This window comes from Miscanthus floridulus, chromosome 14 (assembly GCF_019320115.1).
Source record: "Miscanthus floridulus cultivar M001 chromosome 14, ASM1932011v1, whole genome shotgun sequence".
NCBI lineage: Eukaryota > Viridiplantae > Streptophyta > Magnoliopsida > Poales > Poaceae > Miscanthus > Miscanthus floridulus.
Window position 1 is genome coordinate 82892116 of NC_089593.1, and position 24115 is coordinate 82916230.

The window sequence follows — 24115 nt, forward strand, 5'->3', positions numbered from 1 at the left end:
ACATTATTGCATGCCTAATAGGATTCTACGAGGTTGGGTGGGACGTGGCACCTATTGATTGATTATCTCCAAGATCCTCAGTGTAAACATAGCCATTCTCTTCCAAGTCCCATTGTTGTTCGCATGTCCTTCCTCCAACGGGTTTCAGTCCGATCAATGTTATCCTCGATGCAACTACCATAATAGAACGACAAACAAGACAAAAGAGCAATAAGTCCCTAACCCAAGAAAGACTACGAATAAAGAGGCAACAAAGCACGGGAAGAGCGAATAAACACCAAAAGAACACTGAAGAAAAGGACAGCCCTTACGGAGGAAGTCTGAGCCTTGGGCCAAAGAGAAATAGAAGTGGTTGTCTGTTAAGTACAAGCTTGAGTCATAGCCTAGCAAGTACTTCCTAGGCTGATCGTGTCGACCTGTATAGTTTCACGAATAATGGCCTAGACCCTAACTTGACTTAAGCAAACACCATGGAAAAAAAGATTAGCCCTCACGAAGTGAGTCTGTTTTCCTCGGGCTTAAAGAGGGGCGAGGGAGAAAGTCAGCTAGGCACGCCCATGTCTTATCCTCAGTAGAGATGACACTCTAATGGTCGATTGGGCCAACTCACATGGTTTTGAGAACATGACACAGGCGTTAGCTTTGCTAACTAGAAGTGGCAGTCTGATCTTTGACCTAATCATCACGGTTAAAGATGGGATCGAATAGAGCGGGCTAAGGGGAAAAGGAAGCAGTTTCGGTCTCTCTCAATCCGTACGCCATTGAATCAGTGAGAATCAAAGAGAGGGTGGAATAGGAGGAGAAAGGGAGGGGCAGTGGTCAACATCTTCCAATTCACACGTCAAGGCAATAGATGGGGCATTAGAAGGAGTGACACACAAGAGAACACCAACGAGAAGACAAACGCCTGATTCCACTTGTAGGGTACCATGACATAGGTGCCCTAAATGGCACTAGATACCCCTAGGGATATTAATGGTGCGGTTGTCACCACGAGAACCTAAGGAATGCTATGGTCTAAAATAGGTACAAGCATACAAGGGGCTCGAGGACGAAAGAGCCAAAAGAGGGGAAAGACATGGGATTCGCCTTCCTTTGATCCACTTGCCATAGTAGTCGACGGGAATCGAAGGAATAGAATCAAGAAGCAACAAGGAACACCAAAGGGACACAAACAAGCGAAAAGGCACTTTGGTTCCACGGTGCTTTGATCCACATGTCATGGCAAAAGACATTAATCAAAGAAGTTGGAACAAGAGGGCTCGATCCACATCTTACTGGATTCATTAGGATCGAAAAAGAGAGAACAAGAGAAGACAGAAGAACGGTCCCCGTATTCTCTCGACCAACACGGCAAGGGAGCGAGCGAGGGTTGAAAGAAAGGAGGCAAATCCTACAGTCTCTCGATCCTCACTATCTCATAGGGCACCACGACCTATGTGCAACTAGGTCGGCACTTGCAATTCCCTAGGTTCATAGCGATGCAGTTGTCACTGCGAGAACCATAGAAATGTGATGGTCTAAGTGGCACAAGCATACAAGATGGGTAGGAAGAACAAAAGAGCAAAGAGCAAAAGAGGTAGAGCCCAATGATCATAGCGAGGCAACTCATGGTCATGAGCTTTACCCACACGGGTTGGCTTCTGTAAGTTCCACGATGGCCGTCCCCTAGTTCGTCTTCAATAGACTAGATCAAGATGGGCTCATCATGTGCAGGTAGTATGCGCACCGATATAGAGCCCATGGTGGCCACATCCTAGAGCCGTAGGAGGGGGCAACGAACACAGCACTACGAAGTCAACTAAAAATAAGGGGTCAAGTTACGCTCAGCATCACGGCCATGGCAGGACGAACCCATGATCGAAATGTTTAAATGAGGTACTATCCCTCGACCGACTCGAAGGCTTAGTTCATAGACAAACAACACAAACACACAACGAACCAACACACAAATGACAGTCGAAGGAGTACCATATTTCCATATCACAAGAGACAGACACCATAACATAAGAGATAGACCGGCACGAAGGCACAACACAGGCATAGATAGATAGATCATGTATGAACGAGTATAGATGACAAGTATAAATGAAATGAAAAGCAACCATAGATATACGCGTGGGTTGAGCGGAGTGGAGAGGAGGTGGGCCAGTCGGGGAGAGAAGGGATGGGTGCGAGCGGGCTGGCCTATTGAAGAGCTGGGTTGCTGCTCTGATGGGCTCGCGTGGTGGTGGGCCACACGAAGCAAGAAGGGGAGAGGTAAGTCACGGAATGGGCCTGGTGACTTGGGCCTTGTGCACAGGAGCATGCTAGGAGGGAGGCGGGTTGGGCCAATGGGAAGGAAGAGGGTCTTCTCATGTTGCCAAATTGATTTGAGAGGGAATTCAAAAGAATTTGAGGGAAAATCAAAAAGGGATTTGAAGGAGGAATTCTTGCTATGGCTTTGTGCACTCCAAACAAAACTCAAAACCCGAAACTGACTCAAGATTAAGGCACATATCTACAATCAATTCTAGATGAATGCAACAATTTATCATTAAACTCTCCAAGGTTTGACCTAGGTTTGACCTAGAACTACATGATTCACACATTGCAGGAAATTTTTTAAAAAGCTCGTATTTTTTTATGTAAGAAAATCCGAGATGTTACATCAGGATATGCCAAGATGGTTCCCTAGACAACAAGTACAATTGCTCATCTAGACTCTTGTCACCCTGACATTGTTTTCGCAACCAACCGTCAAAAGTTTTTGTAATCCAGGCTTCAGTCCTCCCTAGGAATTCAAATCATACAATGTCCTTGTGTACCTCGATATATGGATCCACCAAGGAGGAGTTTTGTAGAACTATGTAGTGTGCTTTATGGAAATAATTATCCTCCCTACCAATATATGCTTTCTTCCCTAATGTTCCCTTTCCACTTAGTCTCCCCTCATGCCGTGATTCAGGAACACCAATCGGGTCAAGGTCAGGAATAAAATCAACACAGAACTCAATAACCTCCTCTGTTTCGTAGCCCTTGGTGGTGCTTCCTTCTGGCCGAGCACGGTTGTGAACATATTTCTTCAGGACTCCCATGAACTTCTCAAAGGGGAACATGTTGTGTAGGAACACAGGACCGAGAATACTAATCTCTTTGACCAAGTGAACTAGGAGGTGCGTCATAATATTAAAGAATGATGGTGGGAACACCAACTCAAAGCTAACAAGACATTAGACCACGTCATTCTATAGCTTTTCTAGATGCACTGGTTGATTACCTTCTGAGCAATTGTGTTCAAGAATGCACATAGTTTCATGGTGGCTAATAGTATATTTGGAGGTAGAATCCCTCTCAATGCAACTGAAAGCAATTGCGTCCTAAGCATGTGGCAGTCATGAGACTTTAAGTTTAGGAATTTATTCTTTGCCACATTTATTATCCCCTTTACATTCGAGGAGAAGTCAGATGGGACCTTGATGCTGCTTAGGCATTCAAACATGCTTTCCTTCTCTTCTTTGCTAAGAGTGTAGCTGGCAGGACTTAAGTAATGGCATCCATCATCTACCTTCTCTGTATGCAGGTTCTCTCGTTCTTTCATACATTGTAGGTCCTGTCTTGCTTCAAGTGTGTCCTTAGCCTTCCCATACACACCCATGAAGCCTAGCGGGTTCACACAAAGATTCTTCATCAGGTGTATCACGTCGATCGCGCTGCAAACCTCTAAGATTTGCTAGTAGGGTAGCTTTCAAAATATGGACTTCTTCTTCCACATGGGTGCATGTCCGTTAGCATCATTTGGAGCAGGTTAGCTGCCCGGTCCCTTCCTAAAGGCTACTTGTACATCCATGACCATATTGAATACATCCTCACCACTATGGTTGTCAAGCTTTGTTTGGTGCTCTGCCATACCTTTAAAATGATTGCCTCTCTTTCTTAGGGCATGATTCAATGGAAGAAATTGACAATGGCCCATGTACATGACCTTTTGACATTTTTCAAAAATATACCTTCCATGTCATCAAAACAGTGCATGCATGCATTATATCCCTTGTTTGACTGTCCTGAAAGATTACTAAGAGCGGGCCAATCATAGATTGTTACGAACAACAATGCTCGCAGGTCAAAGTGTTCCTGTTTGTACTCATCCCACACATGTATGTCTGTGTTGTTCCACAAAAGTAGAAGTTCCTCAACTAATGGCCTCAGGTACACATCAATATCTTTTATAGGCTGCTTCGGGCCTTGAATGAGCACTGGCATTATAATAAACTTTTGCTTCATGCATAGCCATGGAGGAAGGTTGTAGATACATAGAGTAACAGGCCAAGTGCTATGACTGCTACTCTACTTCCCGAAAGGATTCATGCCATCCGTACTTAAAGAAAACCTTAAGTTTCTTGCGTCATCTACAAACTTTGAGAATTCTCTATTGATTGCTCTCCACTGGGACCCATCAGCGGGGTATCTCAACATATCGTCTACCTTATGGTCTTCTTTGTGCCATCGTAGTAACTTTATATGCTCTTTGTTTCTGAACATACATTTCAAGCGTGGTATTATAGGAGCATACCATGTCACCTTGGCAGGGATTCTCTTCCTGGGATGTTCACCGTCGCCCTCAACATCACCAGGGTCATCTCGCTTGATCTTATACTGTGATGCACGGCATACCGGGCATGCATCCAAATTCTCGTACTCACCGCGGTAGAGGATGCAGCCATTAGGACATGCATGTATCTTCTGGATTTCTAATCCCAGAGGGCATACGACCTGTTTTGCTTCGTATGTAGTGGCGGGCAATTCATTTTCCTTTGGAAGCATCTTCTTTGCGATAGTCAGTAACTCCCCAAATCCCTTGTCGGATACACCATTCTTTGCCTTCCATTACAGCAATTCTAGTGTGGTACCCAACTTTTTTTGCCCCTCTTCGCAAGTCGGGTATAGTAATTTCTTGTGATCCTCTAGCATGCGCTCGAACTTGATCTTCTCCTTTTCACTTTTTGCATTCTCTCTGTGCACCACAGATGGCCTGACCAAGATCATCAGTGGACTCATCTTCTGCCGCTACCTCTTCTTCAGCCGCTACATCTTCTTTAGCTTCTCCTATTGCACTATCATCAAAGGCACCGTATTCAGCAAACCCACAAATAATAATGTTGTCATCATCCCCTTCTTCTTTATCTTCTTCCATTATAACACCTCTTTCTCCGTGCTTAGTCCAACAAATATAGTTTGGCATGAAACCTGATGTAAACAGGTGTTCATGAAGGATCATTGAGCAAGAATAATCCTTCTCATTCTTACATAGAACACATGGACAGCACATGAAACCATTCCACGTGTTTGCCTTGGTCACATTTAAGAAATCATGCATGCCCCTCATGAACTCTGGGGAGTGATGGTCAACATTGTACATCTATTGTCGGTTCATCTGCATTACATGACGCACACCATATCAAAAACATGTAATAACCCATATTATACAACATGCTTGATTAGTAGTTAAATAAAAGATCCAAAATATCCATCAATCAACATGATTAATTAATATCATCCTATACCACACAACTGTTTTACTCTCGAACATTAATTTATTAAAGCCTTGATATAATGTTCATAATCCCAAATAGAACTAAACAAACTAAACCTACAATGCACTTCAGTAGAATAAGGATTTCGTGACCAATTCCAACTAAACCAGACAAATCATTCTTCTGCTGATTCACTGCCTCATCATACACAGGTGCACTCTCATCATCCGCCTCAGTCTCCTTTGCAAGAAATTTTTGGACGTGCACAACATACTCTTCCTCCTAGTACCAACCGTCACATGATCTAGTGCCATCCCACTAAAATTACAATAACAAATCAAGAACTTTAATCAAAATCATCATGAAAAATGGCTACAAACCATAACAAAACATGACAAAAAAAATAACTCACTTTGCGATCCGGACACGTGTAGAAGATGCGCTCTTGGTTGACACCCTTCTTCTTCACCCTATACCCCCTCACAATCTTCTACCCACACTTGCCAAACGCAATGAGAGGGAGGTCCAGCCTCAGTCGCTTAGGGACCCCATGCGAGGCCGAGGACTCGAAAGCAGTCACCATCTATGACTCTCTATACTCATTTTCATCAACTACTATAAATTTCTCATTTTGTGAACCATGAAATTAAATGAGCTATATACTAGCAAAGAAAGGTGGATACTCGTTTAATTTTAATCAACTACTTTAAGCTTTCTCCAACTACATTTGCAAACTATCAAGTAAGTTTGAGCTTAAATAATGGTGTTTAAATCCAAAATAAATCCACCATTCTTTCTAATGTAAAAAACTTTAAATTTCTCTATTTCTAAACCATGAAATGAGGCAATGAAAGCTGCATACTAGTTTTGATGAGCTACTATAAGATTCCTTCATCTACATATGCAAACTATCAAGTGATTTCGAGCTCAAATGGCATATAAATAAAAAATATCCACCATTATTCCCAATGTAGAAAACCATAAATTTCTCTGTTTCTACACCACAAAATGAGCCATGCTAGTGATGAAACATGAGAGGATGAAGTTGGTAACCTTTAGAACCGAAGAATGGATGGAGGAATCTAATGAAGTCTTGAAATGGCGGTCGGCGATGAGCAAGAAACAGAGAGCTTCAAATGGCTCAGGTTGGGGGAGGAAGGAGGGAGTATATAGCCCAGGACCTGTAGTCTCGGTTTGTGGTTCAAACCCGGACTACAGGTGGACTTCTATTCTCGGTTGGAGCCATCAACCGAGATTAAAGCTTTAGTCACGGCTGGTAGCTCCAACTAGGACTAGAGGATGACTTTTAGTCCCAGTTTGAGTCACCAACCAGGACTAAAGGTCCTCTCCTGCAAAAGCCTATGGCTCTAGCCGTTAAGCAGGGGACTTTAGTCCCGGTTGAGAGCTCCAACCGGAACTAAACCTATCTTTAGTCCCAGGGCCCAAAAATGGTCGGGACTAAAGTCTAAAACCGAAAGTCTATTATCTGCTGGTGTCATAACATGAATAGCCCCCACATAACATCCTTATATAATATTGAAATATGTGTATGAGACTAGCTCTTATCAAGAGCTGATTTTTCTCACTCTTCTATTAGGAATGAAACCACATACTTTAAGCTAGCTCATAAGTTATCATTGGAGCAGCTTTAAAAAAATTGCATTACACACAATGCAACTAAAAATGTAGCGGAGCTCTATCATGTTTCAAAATGCTTTCATACTATCTAGACTTGTAGCTATAAATGACATGTTTGATGGACCCCTACCCCAAAAAAAACCGATATCCTTTTTTAGGAAGGTATTAAGACTCTGTCCACAGCTTCTTCACTAGCTTCATCAGTTGTTTGAAGTTGTGTTGTGCCAAACATGGTTTTTGCAAACACAGCTTCGTTCCCTAGGGTGTGTTTGGTTGGGTTGTGGCTGTGGAAAAAGTTGCTGTGGGCTGTGAGCTGTGGAAAAGCTACTATGGGCGTTGTGGAGCTGTAGAAAAGCTGAAAGCTGTTTGGTTAAACAAGTATAAAATAGACCTTCTATCTTTATCTTCTTGAAATAACTTTGGAAGAGCTTTTTATTTCACCAATTCGTAAAGCAGGAAAAGAAAGCCAAAAGCCAAAAACAGGGTTCAAACTAGCTTCAAAATGTACTACAGAAAAGCAGCAACTTCTGAAAAACCGCCGGAAAAAAAGCCGCCCTTGATGGGGCTTTTGACTTTGAGGCCAAAAACCAAAACCAAAAACCTAACCAAACGGACCCGTAAACTGCTCTCAGTGGGAATAGAGGGGATGAAGTTGCCATCACCTAGCTCTCCTTCAGGCCCGTAGTTCTATGGTACCCACTGCTTCTAATTACAAAAAAGTATGGCACTACAACTGGGTCTCTCCACGCTCCCTTAATTCCTCTTCCCTTCTCTGTTCTCTTTCTCCCATTCACATTTATTTGCGTCCGTCGCTCCTCACGGGCCGCCGCCATGGATTGGCCCTGTCGCCTTGACGTTGCGCGATAGTAAGCAGATAGATTTGAGGCCTAGAAGAGGATCCAATCAGTTCACCGGCTGTTGGATCCTTATTTGCTCTTTCTCGCATGGTGTGGGGGAGGCGCTCCCCAGGTGGGCTTCTTGGCGGCGACTAGCCCGGCGTGGCCCCTGGTGCACCCCTTGGCAGTGACGAATGGCCCGGCAGCTCCAGCATGCCCCTGGTGACTTCCTTGTGCCCATCGTGGTCACTGGCGTTGGGCAAAACTCCAGATGGTCCCCAAGTGTGTTGTTGTTTACGAGTGAAGCTGTTCGTGAGGCCGAAACAAGAAAAAAGGATACCAGTGAAGTTGAGATGTGCTAATACCAAATATATAAAAAAACTCCATCATTTTCAAATTATAAGTTGTTTTAGTTTTTTTAATATATAGTTTTTTATTGCATATTTTACATAGGTCATATCTAGTTACATAACAAAATAATATACCGGTTCCAAATTATAAGTTGTTCTGACTTTTTTTAGATACAATAATTTTGTGGGCAAAACAAATGTAATCTGTACCACCAAGTTCTGAAAATAAATTATAAGTGAGGGAACAATCCCCCCCCCCCCCCCCCCCCCCCCCACCCACCCCCACCCCCGGTGACATTTAAAAGAATTGGAAGAGAGGGAGTATTAAAATTTATAATACATAATGAATATTATTAGATAAATAAAAAATATATTTTCATAATAAATCTATTTAAAGATATAAATATTATTATTATTTTTTATAAATCTAGTTCAACTTATGAAAAATTGACTTACTCTTACGCTAGATGATCACACTTTTTTTAGAACAAGGGAGTGCAGCAAAACAGAGTACATCGAGTTGCAACCAAGCTTAGCCCCTGTCCCGCCGCCGCTTCGCAGGCTCCTCCGATCGCTCCACCGCCTCCGCCGCCTCCTCGGGCTCTGGCGCCGCCTCCCCGTCCCTCGCCGCGTTCGAGTGGGCCCCGCGCGCCACGCTCGCGGCGTCACTCCTCGCCCCCTCCGCGGACGGCGGCGTCGGCGTCTCCAAGTCCCCCTTCGTGACGCTCTCCATCGACGAGTCCGGCGACACGGTGGCGGTCGTCGGGGAAGTGCCGGTCTGCGTCAATTTCGTCGGGAACAACCACTTTGTGGTGGAGGCGGCGGCGGGTGAAGATGAGGAGGTGGAAATGGTGAGCGGTTCGCCGCCGGAGGAGATGTACGCGCACTTCGCCAATCGGAGGAGCCCTGGGGCCGGTAGGAGGAGGAGGGGCAAGCAAGGGAGGAGAGGAGGCGGGATGGAGGCAGAGCACTTCGTGAGGATTGCGGACACTGAGCCGACGAAGACACGGCCGCTGCAGGGGCTGTGGAAGGTGCTTCTTCTGTACACACTCTTTTTGCTGTTGTACAATCTCCTAGCACTGTCCTGTTTTCAATTGGAAAGTTCGATTGTTTCCGTATTTAGCTGCAACAGGCTGTTGAACGTCATTGCTTGTTTGTGCAATTACCCATAAACTTGATGTCTGGTACTGCACCCATTCCCATGAAGATGCCTCATTCACTCAGGGAACCTTACACCCTTGGATGAGATCGAATAGAGGATCAAAATCTACCCTGCATCATGTAAATACTGAAGAGGAAAGTGCCTTCCGGGTTGACAGCTTCTCCTTTTTGAGGATTTTGGTTCACATTGGTTGTCACACACTACTAGAACCATTGTTGGAGATTGAACTGAAAACTGTATGCATTTGTTTGAGTTCATATTCACTTGCTATCACAGAGGAATTACATGCTCATAGCATAGTTTTATGGAGCCAGAGATGTTCACTCAGGTTGAAATTTTGCACATTCAGCACATATGCTTAGTCCTTACCATGCATTAGTGTGACATGTTTAAAGTTGTGTGCTTGCTACGGTGAACTACATCTAGAATTTTCAGGGATGATTGTTTTAGTTGGAATCAATTGAATATTATTTAGGAGAACATGAAGCTGCTTCTTTAGAGTTGGCTATTGGTATAGTTGCTAGCTTTGGCCTTTTAGTCTTTATGGCGCATTTATATACTGCCTTATGGGTTGTATTTTCTCTGACATAATTTTCCTGCTGGTGTTTATGTAGACCTTGAACCCTTAACTGTTATCAGAACTACCAGTCCATGTCGCAATTGGGTTAATCAAATGGCAAGTTTTCTTTGTCAACAAGCAAAGCTGTATCTTTCATGGTTTGGTGCCTTCCATTGCATAGTCCCTTGTGCAACTTGATTCTCATAGTTTTATGGCATTGTTGATTAAGAGCCATGAACTGTAATGCACTAGTGCTGTAGCCTTACTGTGACTAAAGCACTGAACTGATGTCAGCAGGAAGCATGCTAGTGCTGAATTGCATGCAAATGGGTACCCAAAACAACCCTAAGATTTGTTTTAGTTTCATCGGATCTTGATACTTCAGAAGCTTTGGGAAATCTCATTCAATCATCCCAAAACATTTCTAGACACAGAAACTACTCTATGGTGGTTAGATGCAAAATGCTATTTGTATGTGTCCAAATAATCACGGTTTTCTGGATTATTTTGTTATTACAAGCTGGGGCATTGTCAGTTAACTTTTCCAGATTCCAATATCGGTATGTTGTTATCAACTATATTTTTTTATGAGAAAACCATTGTGGGAGGCTGAACAGAAATAGCTGTGCCTGTAGCTGCACATTATTAGGGTGAATTAGTTGTGGTTTAGCTAATCACAATCCTCGAAATCCTACAACATTTCGCAGTTAATGCCATCTTGTTTAGCATTTTGCATCTTACCTCTGATTTGGAGAAAGAAAATGCCATTTTTAGGGTTTGAAAAGTACAAGCTAATTCGTGTAACCGTGCAGCAATTGTGATTTTCTAGATGTGAGATTCAAAAAAGTTTGTACATTTTCATTGAAATATTATGAATTTTATCTCATCAATGATGAATGCCCACAATTAAGATTTTTAATATTCATTTTTCTGTTTCTTCAAAAAATTATTTTCCTGTTGTATAATTGATCATTTGGCATGCACACAACACACAGAGTGATGTTACCATTTTTTTAATTGGAGGATTACTATGTACTTGGTTGTATGCTTTATACCTTTTTTAATAGTTGAGCTTTGCCATGCACAATACGTTAACTTCCATATTCGCAAACAGGTATATGCGAGGATATGACTCTGGAATTTTACCTCGTCACCTATGATAACATTGGTGGAGTAACTTGTCGACGATTTAGGGATACACAGAGCCAAAATTCTGGCTACTCTCCTGTCTTTTGGACGACAGATACTACATTTCTTGAACCACCATTCTCTGAGCAAGAGCTGGATAATTATACCAACCGCGATCATATCCAAGGTGTTACTTCCAACCATGCTGGCACTGAGAACAGGGTTATCTCAAGGATATTGTGCATCAATTCCAGTTATGATGTGGTTGATCCTCATCTCTCGACTCCCTTAGATGATGGGAGGAGCGTGAGGGAAGGATTTGGCTATATGAGGATGGAACCTTCGGTTTTGGATTTGTTGGCAGTAATTCAATTATAGATCTGAGGCATGTCTCCTCAGCTGGTTGTATTCTTGATACTTAACATAGATCTGGATCTTGCTGGCACATAATTTTTGCCAGCGAGCCCCTTGTACAGTACTTTTAGGAAAATTCAATAGTTCGCTTGAGGCATGTTGCCTACGATTGTTGTACTATTGATGATAAGGTCACTGAACATAGGTCCCTTCTGGCACGTAACTGTTGCTAGAATACCCTTGTAAACCAAACCTTGGTTCCTTTGGGCATGTACTTGTTGATAGAATGCCGATGTATATTACTATTTGTTCATTGAATTCCAATAAATTGCTACTGTTACTTCCTCATGAGGGCTGGTACGTTCTTATGTCCTTGCAGCCAACTTAACAATCTAGTAATATAGAGCTGTTTTTTTTACTTTCCAACTTGTCATATGTCCTTGTCCATCATAGGAAGCTTGTTCAGTTGTCATTTACTGATGTCATTCTGTATGAGTAGAAAAGTTACAGCTGTCTCTTTGTTCTGTTTAAAAGTTTGTATAGCCTTATGTAAATAATTTTGCTAACTTGGGCAGTACTAGTAATGATACTACAATAGTACTTCTAGTCTACTAGTTCCGTAGCATTATTTCAGCATAATTACACCCATGTGACAGGCTATTGTATGTTGTCTCCGTAAAATAATTGTTTCATTATAGTTAGTTACGTTCTCCAAAGAGTACAATTTTGCAGGGACCCACAAACTTGCAAGGTGGGTTCAGCTGTATCCTGGATTCCAGAAATGCATGTTTATGCCCATGAAGTGTAGGAGGTTGGTTCTTGGTTCACTTGTGTCCTATGCTTCAATTTGTGCTCATGAAAGTTTAGTAAGTTGCTCGATCAATTTACGCTACCTGAACAGCATCTATTTCTGTGTAACCATTACTGAGGTTTTTTGCTGTTAAATTTCCCAGCAATGTGTTGTCTGATCTTCAAATTACTTAGGTCTGTAATTTGGGTTCCCTGATAAAAAGTTGTAACTTAGAACCCAATGTAATGCATCATTGGGTGGTACTGTGGTAATTTTACCTGTTTAGGTTTTAATGTATTGTATACTTTGTAAGCTGATGCCATTGGTCAAGTTCTGTCTTTCTAATAAGGCCTTTTTCTGCATTATTAGATGGAGATCTGATTACCAAAGCTATTTTCTACAATCTTGTGGCAGCCTAATGTTAGCCTGAAGACAGTGACTTCTGCTTATAACCAGTTCTACATCTTAGTTGACCAAAGTAAGACCATTCTTTGTCGTGATTGCTACTTTACGGGTAGAACGGGGTACTTCCATACTCCTGTATAAATTGAAAAACTCATCTGGGAACAATTGATTAAGCAACGATAGTATTTTATACAGTTAAGAACAGCTTAAGTCAAGTGCATACATCATACAGGTTTAATCATTTGTGTGCTCGATCCACAATGATCTAATGAAGAGCCAAGAGCCAAATTCCTTTATCTGTTTCTAGATTTGTGGGCATAACAATGTCTAATCAAGGGTCAAGGCCTTATATCTGTTCCTTTGGGGTTACTGATTTAAATATTCCTGAAATCTTTTGGTTACAGAGTGGTATGATGGTACTCTAAATAATGCATTGTGTTAAATTACGTCTTCTCAATATAAATTTTGACTGGCTTTCACATTACACAGTCTTCCTTTTCTTTTTCACTGGTATCTAGTTGCATATTTCACTGTACTGTATCATTCTTCATGCATTTTGTACATTAGTACTAGTAGTTATGATTGTCCCAGAACATACTGTATCACTTTGTTGCCATTATTATTTCCAACTTTGATGTGTGGTCCAATTATGGCCGTCACATTAATTGTTACTGTCCTGCTTGCAAGAAAACAAACAAAATGGTTGATGGGTGGGAAATTGTCATGTTAGTTGCTCAAAGGGACAGCTAGTGAAGAAAATCTGTCAGCATATTCAAGCTGGTGCCTGGGGATCTCAGCAGCTGGGCACTGACTGTCATGATCCATCATCTCTTAGAAAATCCTCTCACACTTTTTTTTGGGACAGGTCTAACCTCTTTGGGATCCAGAATCACCTTGAGTATTTTGGGCTGGCAATCAGATTTTGGGGCAGAATTGGTAGGATTGAACGAAGGTGTACCCCCTTTTGACTCCCTGATATGGAATCAATTTGTGCATGTTTTCTCTTGTGGTGATTTTCTTACGGCCTTCAGCTAGTGACATTGGTATCACTTTGGATATCCTCCAGATTTTTGGGGACGCCTCCGGGTCGAGAACAAATGTGCAGAAGAGTAATGTCTTCCCCATACAGTGCTCCGCAGAGGACAACACCACTATACAAGAATATCTCCCGTGCCAGTTATCTGATTTTCCCTGCAAATATCTAGGAGTTCCCTTGGCTTTGCGCAAACCAACTAAGCAGCAGCTCCAGCCAATAATTGATCGAATTGCAGACCAGCTCTCTGGTTGGAAAGCAGACCTACTTACTAGGGCAGGAAGGAAAGTATTGGTTCAGTTTGTATTGACATCCAATGCTGGTATATTTGGCTATGGCAATGGATCTTCCCCCTTGGGTTCTCAAGGCCATTGATAAAATCAGGAGAGCTTTTCTTTGGAGAGGAAGAAAGGATGGAAGGGGTGGCCATTGTCTGGTGGCTTGGCCTAAGGTTACCCGGCCACCTGAACTTGGAGGACTTGGGATTTCTAGTTTGCAGCAGCTAGGATGGGCTCTCTGGATGTGATGGTTGTGGCTGCAAAAAACTGAACCTGATCGACCATGGGCGGCCTTCACGATTCAAGTCCACCCCTCAGTAAAGGCTTTCTTTGCGGTGGCCATAATTTCGAAAGTTGGCAATGGCAGGAACGCTCTGTTCTGGACTGACCGATGGTTGCATGGTCAGAGCTTAGCTCAACTTGTGCCTAACCTCTATGGTTCAGTGCCTAACAGAGCAAGGAAGAGAACAGTTTTGAAGCAATGACAGAGTTGAGATGGGTTCGAGATATTAGGGGGGCTACTACAGTGGCAGTTTTGGCAGAATATTTCAGGCTGTGGGATATCCTTTTAGAGGTGGTATTGCAACCTGATGTTGATGACTCTCATGTTTGGCAATTTTCTGCCTCAGGTTCTTATTCAGCAAAATCAGCATATGAGGGGTTCTTCAATGGTGCTGTACAGTTTAGGCCATGGGAAAAAATTTGGAAGAGTTGGGCACCGGGAAAATGCAAGTTTTTCATGTGGCTGGTGGCGCATAATAGGTGTTGGACGGTCAGACCGCCTTGCCAAAAGGGGGCTGCCTCACCCTGAACGTTGCCCGCTGTGTGATCAGGCTGAAGAAACAATTAACCACCTGCTAGTATCATGTGTATTCTCCCGCCAAGTGTGGTTCAATATTCTTCAGAGGATCGGCCTGCGGGACCTTTCTCCCCAGCCCGAAGACATCTCCTTTGATGACTGGTGGGCAGGCACGAACAGTGGAATCGATGGTCAGGCAAGAAAGGGTCTGAATTCTCTCATCATTCTAGGAGCATGGTCTATTTAGAACCACCGTAACAGATGTGTGTTTGATGGGATTCAGCCTAGTCTTAATAGGATTTTAGCTGCAGTAAGGACGAACTACACCTCTGGAGTCTGGCCGGAGCTCGAGGAGTTTCCCATCTCCTTGCTCTAGAGCCCGCCAATGGGTGAGTTCTGCTCCTACTAGTGGTCAAGGGTCAGGTCTTTGTCTAGAGAGAGATGGTTTGTGCCTTGTGAAGTGTGTTGGGGTGTGTTTGGTGTTGCAAGGGGTTTCTAAGCCCCTCTTTTTCCTTCTTAATATAATGATACGCAGCTCTCTTGCGTGTTCGAGAAAAAAAATTGTTATATCATCAGAAACAATACAAATCGATGGCTATGGCAAGTTTGAGTTCAATGAGGTAATTAAACACAAAAGGTTTACTTGTTGAGTACTGTATGTGATGTGGTATTATGCAACGCTCTGAATTGTCATAATGGACTTGTTGACTTGCTTTACACCTGCACGAAAGCTCTTTCTCTACCTTCCGGCATAAAATAATATTTGCTTTACAGCTTGTATGCTCTATTTGGTACTGATAGTTAATTCGTTTTGTATCTGTACCTTGTCCTGTTGTTAGGTGCCAGCAGCCAGTTTACTGATATTTTCATTGAATGGTTAGGGACCTTTACAGGGGATGAGTTTAATTTCACATGAAAAATGTAGCAACATGGAGAAGTTCCCGCGTTCCAAACAGGGTCTAGATTGTTTGTAGTTTGTGTTTTTCCTTTTTTTTTTGTTTGGATTCGTTATTTTTCTATTGTTATGCATCCTTAGCCAAATATCATCTTAAACAAAAGATGGACCAAGAGCTTACAGTTCTGTGTCTTCTTGGTGCAGAGGTATCTTCTGATCAATGAAACTGGTGAAACCAGGTAGAGTATTTGACTCAAAGATAACAAGGTTTACATGCAGATACAAGACAATAATATCATTGTTCTCTGAACGCACATGACCTCCATCGGTAAAATTGAAATCGAACCATGCCACAGAAATATATAGTGCCCTAAGCAAATGCAAGAAGATTAATTATTCATCTGTGGTTGTGCTCAGTGATTAATACTCTTCTTCATCCTCCAGTGACCCAGCCTGTGACGTCTTCTCGTGATCATTCTCAAGCTGGCTGAAGTTTCCCTTCTCTTTGATCAGCTGAATGTGGTGGTGCTTGCAGTAGAGCTTCCCTTCGTGCGCAATGTAGTTAGAAGGGCTGATGGTACATCCTCCATGGCAGCACTTGAAGCAGCTCTTGTGATACATAGTGTTGTTGACAGTAACCTGGATGCTTAATCGGTGCGTTGCAATCAGCATACTGATATCATGCAAATTAACTCCCAAAAGGTATAGTATACATGCCACCTTTTTCTTATCTTTAGGCAAAAATGTCAATAATTGAACTTTCAACTTGGAAATGTAGCAATTGCTGTCTTCATGGATATAATATTTTTATTTGGGTATGTGATTCTTGAATGAGAACTCAATGACAGGTTGTCAAGCGAAGAAGACTCAAACTACCGACAAATGATTGAGATAGTTGAACATAGAATCTTACCCTCTCAATTGGATAGACCGTCTTGCTGCATCCAACACATTTCTCTCTGGTGCCAGCAAAGGCGCTTGAGACTTTAATAGCATTCTGCCAAATATGCAATCATGATGAGCATCATCTAGCGCCAGTTGTTGATAAATAAAGAACAAAAGATGAATAGTGCCAACTGGATGATATGAAACATTAAAACCATACAACACTGATCTAGTCATCAGCCTCATTAAGATCAAGGTTTTATCAATATTTTTCATGTGATCTGCTAAATATCTGATCTTTTTATTGGACTAGATTAAACTCTGTTGTGATCTAAGCATCACACTAAGGCTTTGAATGGCTATTTATCTCACTGTCTCTTTCTCTCAAACCATTGGGATTGTTGTGTATTCAAAATCCATGCATCTGACACCATGCTTTATGAGTCGTTTGTGCGTGAATGATTGAATGTATTTTTTTTTCCTGTGCCAGTCTGGACTGAAAGTGAAAATGCAACTTTGTAGGTACTGATAAAAAAACATCGACATGAATCCTTAGTTGTTGCATACCTCATTCCCAACGTTTCTTTCTGGCTTGACAACCTTTGGAGTTCCTGAAGCATTTGCAGGTGAGGACACGCAAGATCCACTGGATCTATGTTGTATTGCAAAAGGGAAGGGGGAAAATGATCATACCTTCGAAGCTCTTGTCCAAACTCCCGGTCCTCTTGAACAGCTGGTCGAAGTGAGGCCTGCAGTAGAGCACTCCCTCGAAGGAGTTGTAGTTGGCAAGCTGCAGCAGAGAACATCCTCAGACAAATCAATGCTGGTAAACTTTCACCGCCTAATCACATCGTCTCACTCGATAAGTCCGCTTTACAGATCGATCAACTGAAGCATCCAAGCAGGTTGTGGCTACCTTGAGGGTGCCCTTGCAGTGGTGGCAGCGGAAGCAGGCCTTGTGGTAGATGCGGTTGTCGGCGGTGAGCTTGTCGACGAGGTACACCGTCTTGTCGCAGGCGGTGCACTTGGTGGTCGTCCCTTGGAAGGAGGTCGCCATGGCCCTCTTCCCCCCTCTGCAACGACACACTCTGCCTACTGTGGCGAGGCTGCTAGAGGTATACTATGGTGTAGCCGCACTCCAAACTCCCCCAGCCAGCCTTGAGTTGCTGCTGATCGATGGTTATATGGGAGCTGGGAACTCTGGTGTGGCGTGGTTGGTGGTGGTGAGCTGCAGCAGGTATTATTGATACCGCTAGGCAGGACACAGCTAGGGGGCAGGGAATGTTGGGGGTGTCAGGCACGGACTGAGGAGAGAGAGAGCATACGAGGTGGTGGGGGGGTCGGTCCTGCATGAATGGGGATGGGGGAGGAGGAAATGTTGTGGTGTGGTGGTTATGGAAATTTGCGGAGTGGCGAAGCAAAATCAGGCTCGACAAAAAAGGGAGGTAGAAAACAGTTTGCGACAATTATTAGAGAGAGAGAGAGAGAGAGAGAGAGAGAGAGAGAAGAGAGCTACTAGAGAGGGAGAGAACGAGAGATGTGTGACGTGTCTCATGTTTTCAGAGCAGGAGAATGCAGTGCAGGTGTGTGAAAGTGAAAACCAGATGGCAGCTTGGTTTGCATCTTTGGATTCTACTCTAGAGGCGAGGTGGAGTAGGGTAGTACTCCGTGTGTGAAAGTGAAAACCAGATGGCTATCTTGACGAGCCTTGCTTTCCTCCTCGAGTGGAACCGGTTCTGGGGATCTCTGCTCTGCTTGATTGATTGGAACATGCTGCCGTACGGCCATACCATGATGCCACAGCATGTGCAGTGAACCAGATATTTATGTGCCTGCAGCAGCCTTGTGTCTTCACAGCCTCTGGTTGCTTCTAGTGCAGTGAAAGTGTGAAACCAAAACTGCATTTCTCTTTTTGCTCTTTTTCTGTCAGTCAAGAGGGGTTGCTTCTACCCAAAGTCGGAGGAGAAAATATGGAACAGTCATTCTTTGATAATCAGTTGTGTAGTCGATGGCCTGTTCGCTTGTCTCATGAGTCGTACTATTTCAGCAAATAAATAGTGTTTTTCTCTTATAATAAATCAGCGAACAGTACTTTTAATCATGGCTTTTCAGCAAAGTGAACAGGGCCAATATATGTTTTTCATAGTTAAAAACTCATGCACAAAGAAAAAAAACAAAATTCATGGATTTCTAAGCACGGCCTTAGTGTTTTACTCATTTTATATATATGTACAATATGTATAGAACTAACATCTTCCAATCCTTTGCTTCTTGAGGACCATAAGCTATGGATATCAAGATCAGTGCATGAAAAAAAAGTGTCAGCAATTTGTGAATATTTATCGCATGTAAAAAGATTTTATTTCTGTCATGACCCGCTAAATACTGTGGGTGCAGGATTTAGTGACATCTCATCTTTTCTAAAGCTACGGAACCCAGCCTTGTAATCTGGCTTCATGAATTTGTCGGTTGTTTCCTTAGAGTGTCGGCAAGCTCAGCACAGGACAAAATCTCACTGCTAATGTTGAGAACAGATGTCCTAGTTAGGTCAAACAGAAGATTTTTTATTTATTTTTTTACTTTTTATTTTCGCTTAGGGACTATGGGATGTTTTATATATTGCATGCATAGCTATCTGCAATGCTCAGCAGATCTAGTTGGGAATTAAGTTGGTTTTTCTATTGAATAAAAGAGAAGCGAGCTGATCTCAGACGACAAGGCCACCCCAGCAGACATGAAAAAAAGGTGAGACTGCATCAGGCCCCTGTCAGGTCAAATCGTTCTGTTACAACCTTCAGCCTTACTCATTGGCCATGATTTGCTCTTGTAAAGACAAGTACTAATCCCGATTAATAAAGATGGATGTTGCATGTCTGGTGGCATGTAGATCTCCATGTGTGTTGGGGGCCCAACTCGCTAATCACTAGTACAGAGACGGGCTTTACTCCCGGTGGGGAACCCCCTCTAGTCCCGGTTCCCCACCCGGGAGCAAGCATCCGGGACTAAAGGGGGGGTCCTTTAGTCCCGGGTGAGGAACCGGGACTAAAGGAGGACCTTTAGTCCCGGTGGGTAACACCAACCGGGACTAAAGGTGCCTCCTGACATGCCACGATGGCCGGCACCTTTAGTCCCGGTTGGTAATACGAACCGGGACTAAAGGTTTTTTTCTTTTTTCTTTTCTTTTCATTTTTTTGTTTTCTTTTCAAAATAGGTTTTCGAAGTCGTATTGTACGCTGCTAATTATACATTTATACGCGCATATAGTATGTTTCGGTTCAAGCACAATGAACGTATTAAATCACACAATTCAAGCATAGAAATATATATATATATATATATATATATGCATGCATGCATCATATATATATTTACATGCATGCATGCATATGTGTATTTTACATTATATTATTTCATGTGCATATATTACAAAAGATTGCATTATAGTTGTTGTGACATAACAAGTTTCTTCTCATCCTCTAGCTTGGCTTCAATGGCAGTGTTGGGTCGAAGTAGAACTCGCCCTTGGAATCGATGACCTGCTCATTAAAAAATCCGGCTATAGACTCTTGAATTGCTTTGATTTGGTCTTGCCGTATGACCTTTTCCTCCAACCATCGAGTCTACAGGTTTGAATTAAAGGAAAATAAATTAATATATGTACATATATATATATATATATAAAGACATAGTAACACAATCAATAATAATAATTAAATGAATATATAGTGTATTTTTAACGTACTTTGAGTCTCTCTGTAGGAGTTCTTTGGGAGACCACCTTGATAAACTTGCAAACATAGTAACCACAGTAGTTGTTCCCCTGTTCCTGCCTCAGACACCACTTTACGAGAAAAAGATTTGTCATCCAATCTGGTGATCCGGTGAAAGCTATATGTTTAATTAATAAAGATGATGCGATTCAGGGGACTTACTTTCAATGGGATTACATTCAGTGGCGCTTTGCATTTTTCCATGTGTTGCTTCTCAATAAAGGTTTTCCAAACACTGCCCAATAAAAAATTTGCCACGTCATCAGATATAGTTAATCATCATGTTTGTGTGTATATATAGTTGCTAGAGATCCCGAAATTACCTCTGGATAATATCTATCATATCTTGGTAGTCTTGTTGTGGTTTTCTCATCGAGTCATAGATTATCAAGTGACTTTTCACCAGATCGATGTCCATCAATATCCAGTGATTGCTGCATGTGTTTATAGGATATAACGCATAACACTCATTAATTAACTAGAATCAACATATGAGCCATTAAGGCTATGATCGACATGATTAACACTCACTTGAAGTTATAGGGAAAGAGTATATCCTTCTTGTGGCGTTGGTTCACTAAGAAGTTCATGAGGTTACTCTCTGACTCAGACTTCCAATTAGTCATTGGAGTAATTGGGTCTTTGAATACTATATGGGGATCAACAAAACCAATTTCATTGCAGCCTTCCTTTCTGAGCTCTGTCATTGTAAATCTGCATATATATAGTACTTGTTAGGATAATTTATATGCATATACACACATATGATGAGTTTAATAATAGATCGAAAGAATTATTACTTACAGGCAATAGCAGCTAATGATAACTTTGTCCAGAGAGGTCAGGTGGCATAGTTGATGAAATTCTGCAAAGTCAACATACATAACATCATCGCCACGGAACCAATGTTCGTCTCTAATTCTGACACCAACGCAGAAGTCTCCACTGGTAGACGCCTGCATGTACCACTTGTTTAGCAGGTACATTTGCGTCCCCAGATCAGATAAGGCTTGAGGGTTGTATAGACTCTGGCCTAGTACAAATTTTTTCTTCCAAATATCAACCTCCGCCGCACTCTCAATGTTTCCATCACCAAACATCTGGTAAAGGTCGAGACCAGTCTCATCAAGAAATTCACCAAGGTGATCCAAATCGACATCTGGAGGTATGTTTGCCTGATGCATTAATCCTAAATTCGAACCATATTCATTACCAACAACTAGCGGGGGGATTGATTGGTGCGCTTGTTGTCCGAGTTGGGCAACTCCTTTCCCTGCCCGCTTCTTTTTCTGTGCCGCCTCAATTGACTTGGTGAGAGTGCGGTCATAGTCTGATAACGTTGATTTGGACGGCTTACGAGATTCCCGCTGTTGTTGCTGGTAAGAAGTCACCTTTTTTCTTAAAATATCCGGAGCTACGAAGAAGTACGGTTTCTCTGGGTTTCTCCTTGCTTCTTGATTCATTTTAAGTTTGTCATAGAATCTAGACATGTCTTTTTTATATGCATCAGTACCTTCTTCCTTCTCTTCAGATATTATTTTGGGAATAGCCCTTGGTTTCACGGTGGCTTTCTTTGCAGGCGGGGACTGGTTCTTCGTTTGAGGGGCTGGCCTCTTGCTAGGCTTCTTGGTAGGCGGGGGCGGGGGAGGCGTTGGAGACCTCCTTGGAGGTGTTGGCAGCGGCGTTGGAGACCTCCTTGGAGGTGGCGGCTGCGGCGTTGGAGACCTCCTTGGAGAGGGTGTGGATGCAGCCTCGTCTTCCAACACAATGTCATCATACAGAGCACTATGATGATCTGGCGATTGAACAATTGGATTTAGGTTGGGGGAGGATCTGCTACAAAAAAAGGAATGACATATTATTATGAGCAGATTGTTAATTATTTAAGCCAATACAAATTAATGATGTAGTGTTTTCATCCGCACGTACCTATGGTGAGGTAGTTCAGGAGGAGGTGGAGCCGACATCCCTGGAATGATGATGTAGCGCTTGCGCCATAGAATGAATGTCTTCTCCGCTTCTCCTAGAGTCTTCTCGCCATCACCTCCAGGAATGTCAAGAGGCAAATCACTAAAACCTTTTTCAGCTTTATCTACCGAGATGGTGGCATATCCTTCTTGGATTATATTCCCATGAATCCTTGGTGTCTTGGTTCGGTCGATAGGATTAACAAGACCGATAGCCACCTTGATTGTGGAATTCTCCTTCGGAATGTGTAGCTCACACGTTGTACAAGGTTCAGTGACGTCATCCACAGGGAAGCGCAGTCCTGTGTCCCCTTGATTTGGTATCTCCGTGGAAGCGCAGCTGCTTTTCAACTGAACAGATTGGCTAATGTTGATTCCTGGCTCTGATGCCTGCTTGCTTGCACTCACTGCTATTTGCACTTGCCTTTTGATTTCCTCCTGCATTCTCGCTTCAAGGTTTTTTTCCCGCTCCTGTGCTTCACGCACCGCTTCCTCCAACCTCTGGAGCCATTGTGCCTCTTCTTCCTTCTTTCTCTGGCGACTTCTGTAGGAAGGTCTGTCCTGAGGGAATCCATGCTCCCACGAGACACTTCCTTTGCCTCTAGTTCGGCCACCATGTTCAATAGTCCCGATGGCGTATGTCAGCTCATCCTTCTCTCTGTTGGGCCTGAACGCACCACTAGCAGTAGCTCTCTGAGCATAAAACAATCTTTCTGCTGCTTCTTGCAGTCTTGCGCCATAAACGCACTTCCCTGTCTCCTGGTCTAGTGTTCCCCCATGAGCGAAAAACCAATTCTTTGCACGTTCTCCCCACTCGAGTGATTCTGGTCTGATACCCTTGGCAAGAAGGTCTGCTTCCATTTTGTTCCACTTCTTAATGGCAGTCGGGTAGCCACCTGATCCCAAGGTATGGTGGTATGTCTTATGTTGGGCATTACGTTGGTTCTTTATCACCCGACTCACACCCTCTTCCGAAGTCTTGTACTGTACAAACTCATCCCAATAGGGCCTCTGCTTTGAGATCGGGCCTGGGACAGTAAAATCTGGTGCTATGTTCTTCTTGACATACGTCGTGTATAGGTGTTTCTTCCAAGTCTGAAACTGGGTGGCCATCTTCTTCATTGCCCAATTCCTAACTCGCTCCTTCAATTCATCACCATCTATTATATCATCATAATCATCTGTTTGGAGCGTGAAATGTACCAAGACATCATTCCAAATTAACGCCTTGTCACGATCGGAGACAAAACTGATATGAGGAGCATTGGTCTTCTTCTTCCATTCACAGGTACTAATCGGGAGCCGGTCCCGTACAAGGTAACCACAGTGGTGCACAAATTTCATTTTATTCGGCCCCCCCGGTTCTCCTATATCCACATTGAACTCCGAGATGATGAAGCGACCCTCCAATGGCTTTTGGGACCTCGAACATTTTTACTCTTCGTTGTAGTTGTTGATGTCGATCCAGAGGGCTACAAAACATAAACATTATTTTTAATGTCATGAGCACACATAAGACATATGATAATATATATATATAGCTAATAATAAAAAATATATACTTGGCCAATATGTTGTTGCTCATTTTGTTCAAGAGCTAAGTACTGACTCCCGTCATCTACATCCTCTTGCACGTTATTTTTAGCACCATCATCGCCGGCAACTTGAGTGCCAGTGTTGATCAAATTCATCATCAACTCCTCCTCATCCATATTTCTCGGGTCGGCCATCTAGCTTCAAAAAACAAAACCAA

At 42.8% G+C, this 24115-nt stretch overlaps 1 protein-coding gene and 1 pseudogene across 1 annotated transcript; one reads left to right on the forward strand and one right to left on the reverse strand.

Annotated features, from left to right (window-relative positions):
* The first annotated feature begins 8181 nt into the window (after positions 1 to 8181).
* Positions 8182 to 11332, forward strand: LOC136503878 (F-box protein At3g12350-like; annotated as a pseudogene).
* Positions 11333 to 15951: 4619 nt separating this feature from the next.
* On the reverse strand, positions 15952 to 17958 carry LOC136504840 (LIM domain-containing protein WLIM1-like). Its single transcript, XM_066499867.1, has 5 exons — positions 17542 to 17958; positions 17319 to 17415; positions 17193 to 17236; positions 16654 to 16737; positions 15952 to 16379 (listed from the first exon to the last, which is right to left on the reverse strand). The coding sequence occupies exons 1-5, from the start codon at positions 17680 to 17682 to the stop codon at positions 16161 to 16163; spliced, it is 585 nt and encodes a 194-aa protein (XP_066355964.1). The 5' UTR covers positions 17683 to 17958; the 3' UTR covers positions 15952 to 16160.
* Between the last annotated feature and the right edge of the window lie 6157 nt (positions 17959 to 24115).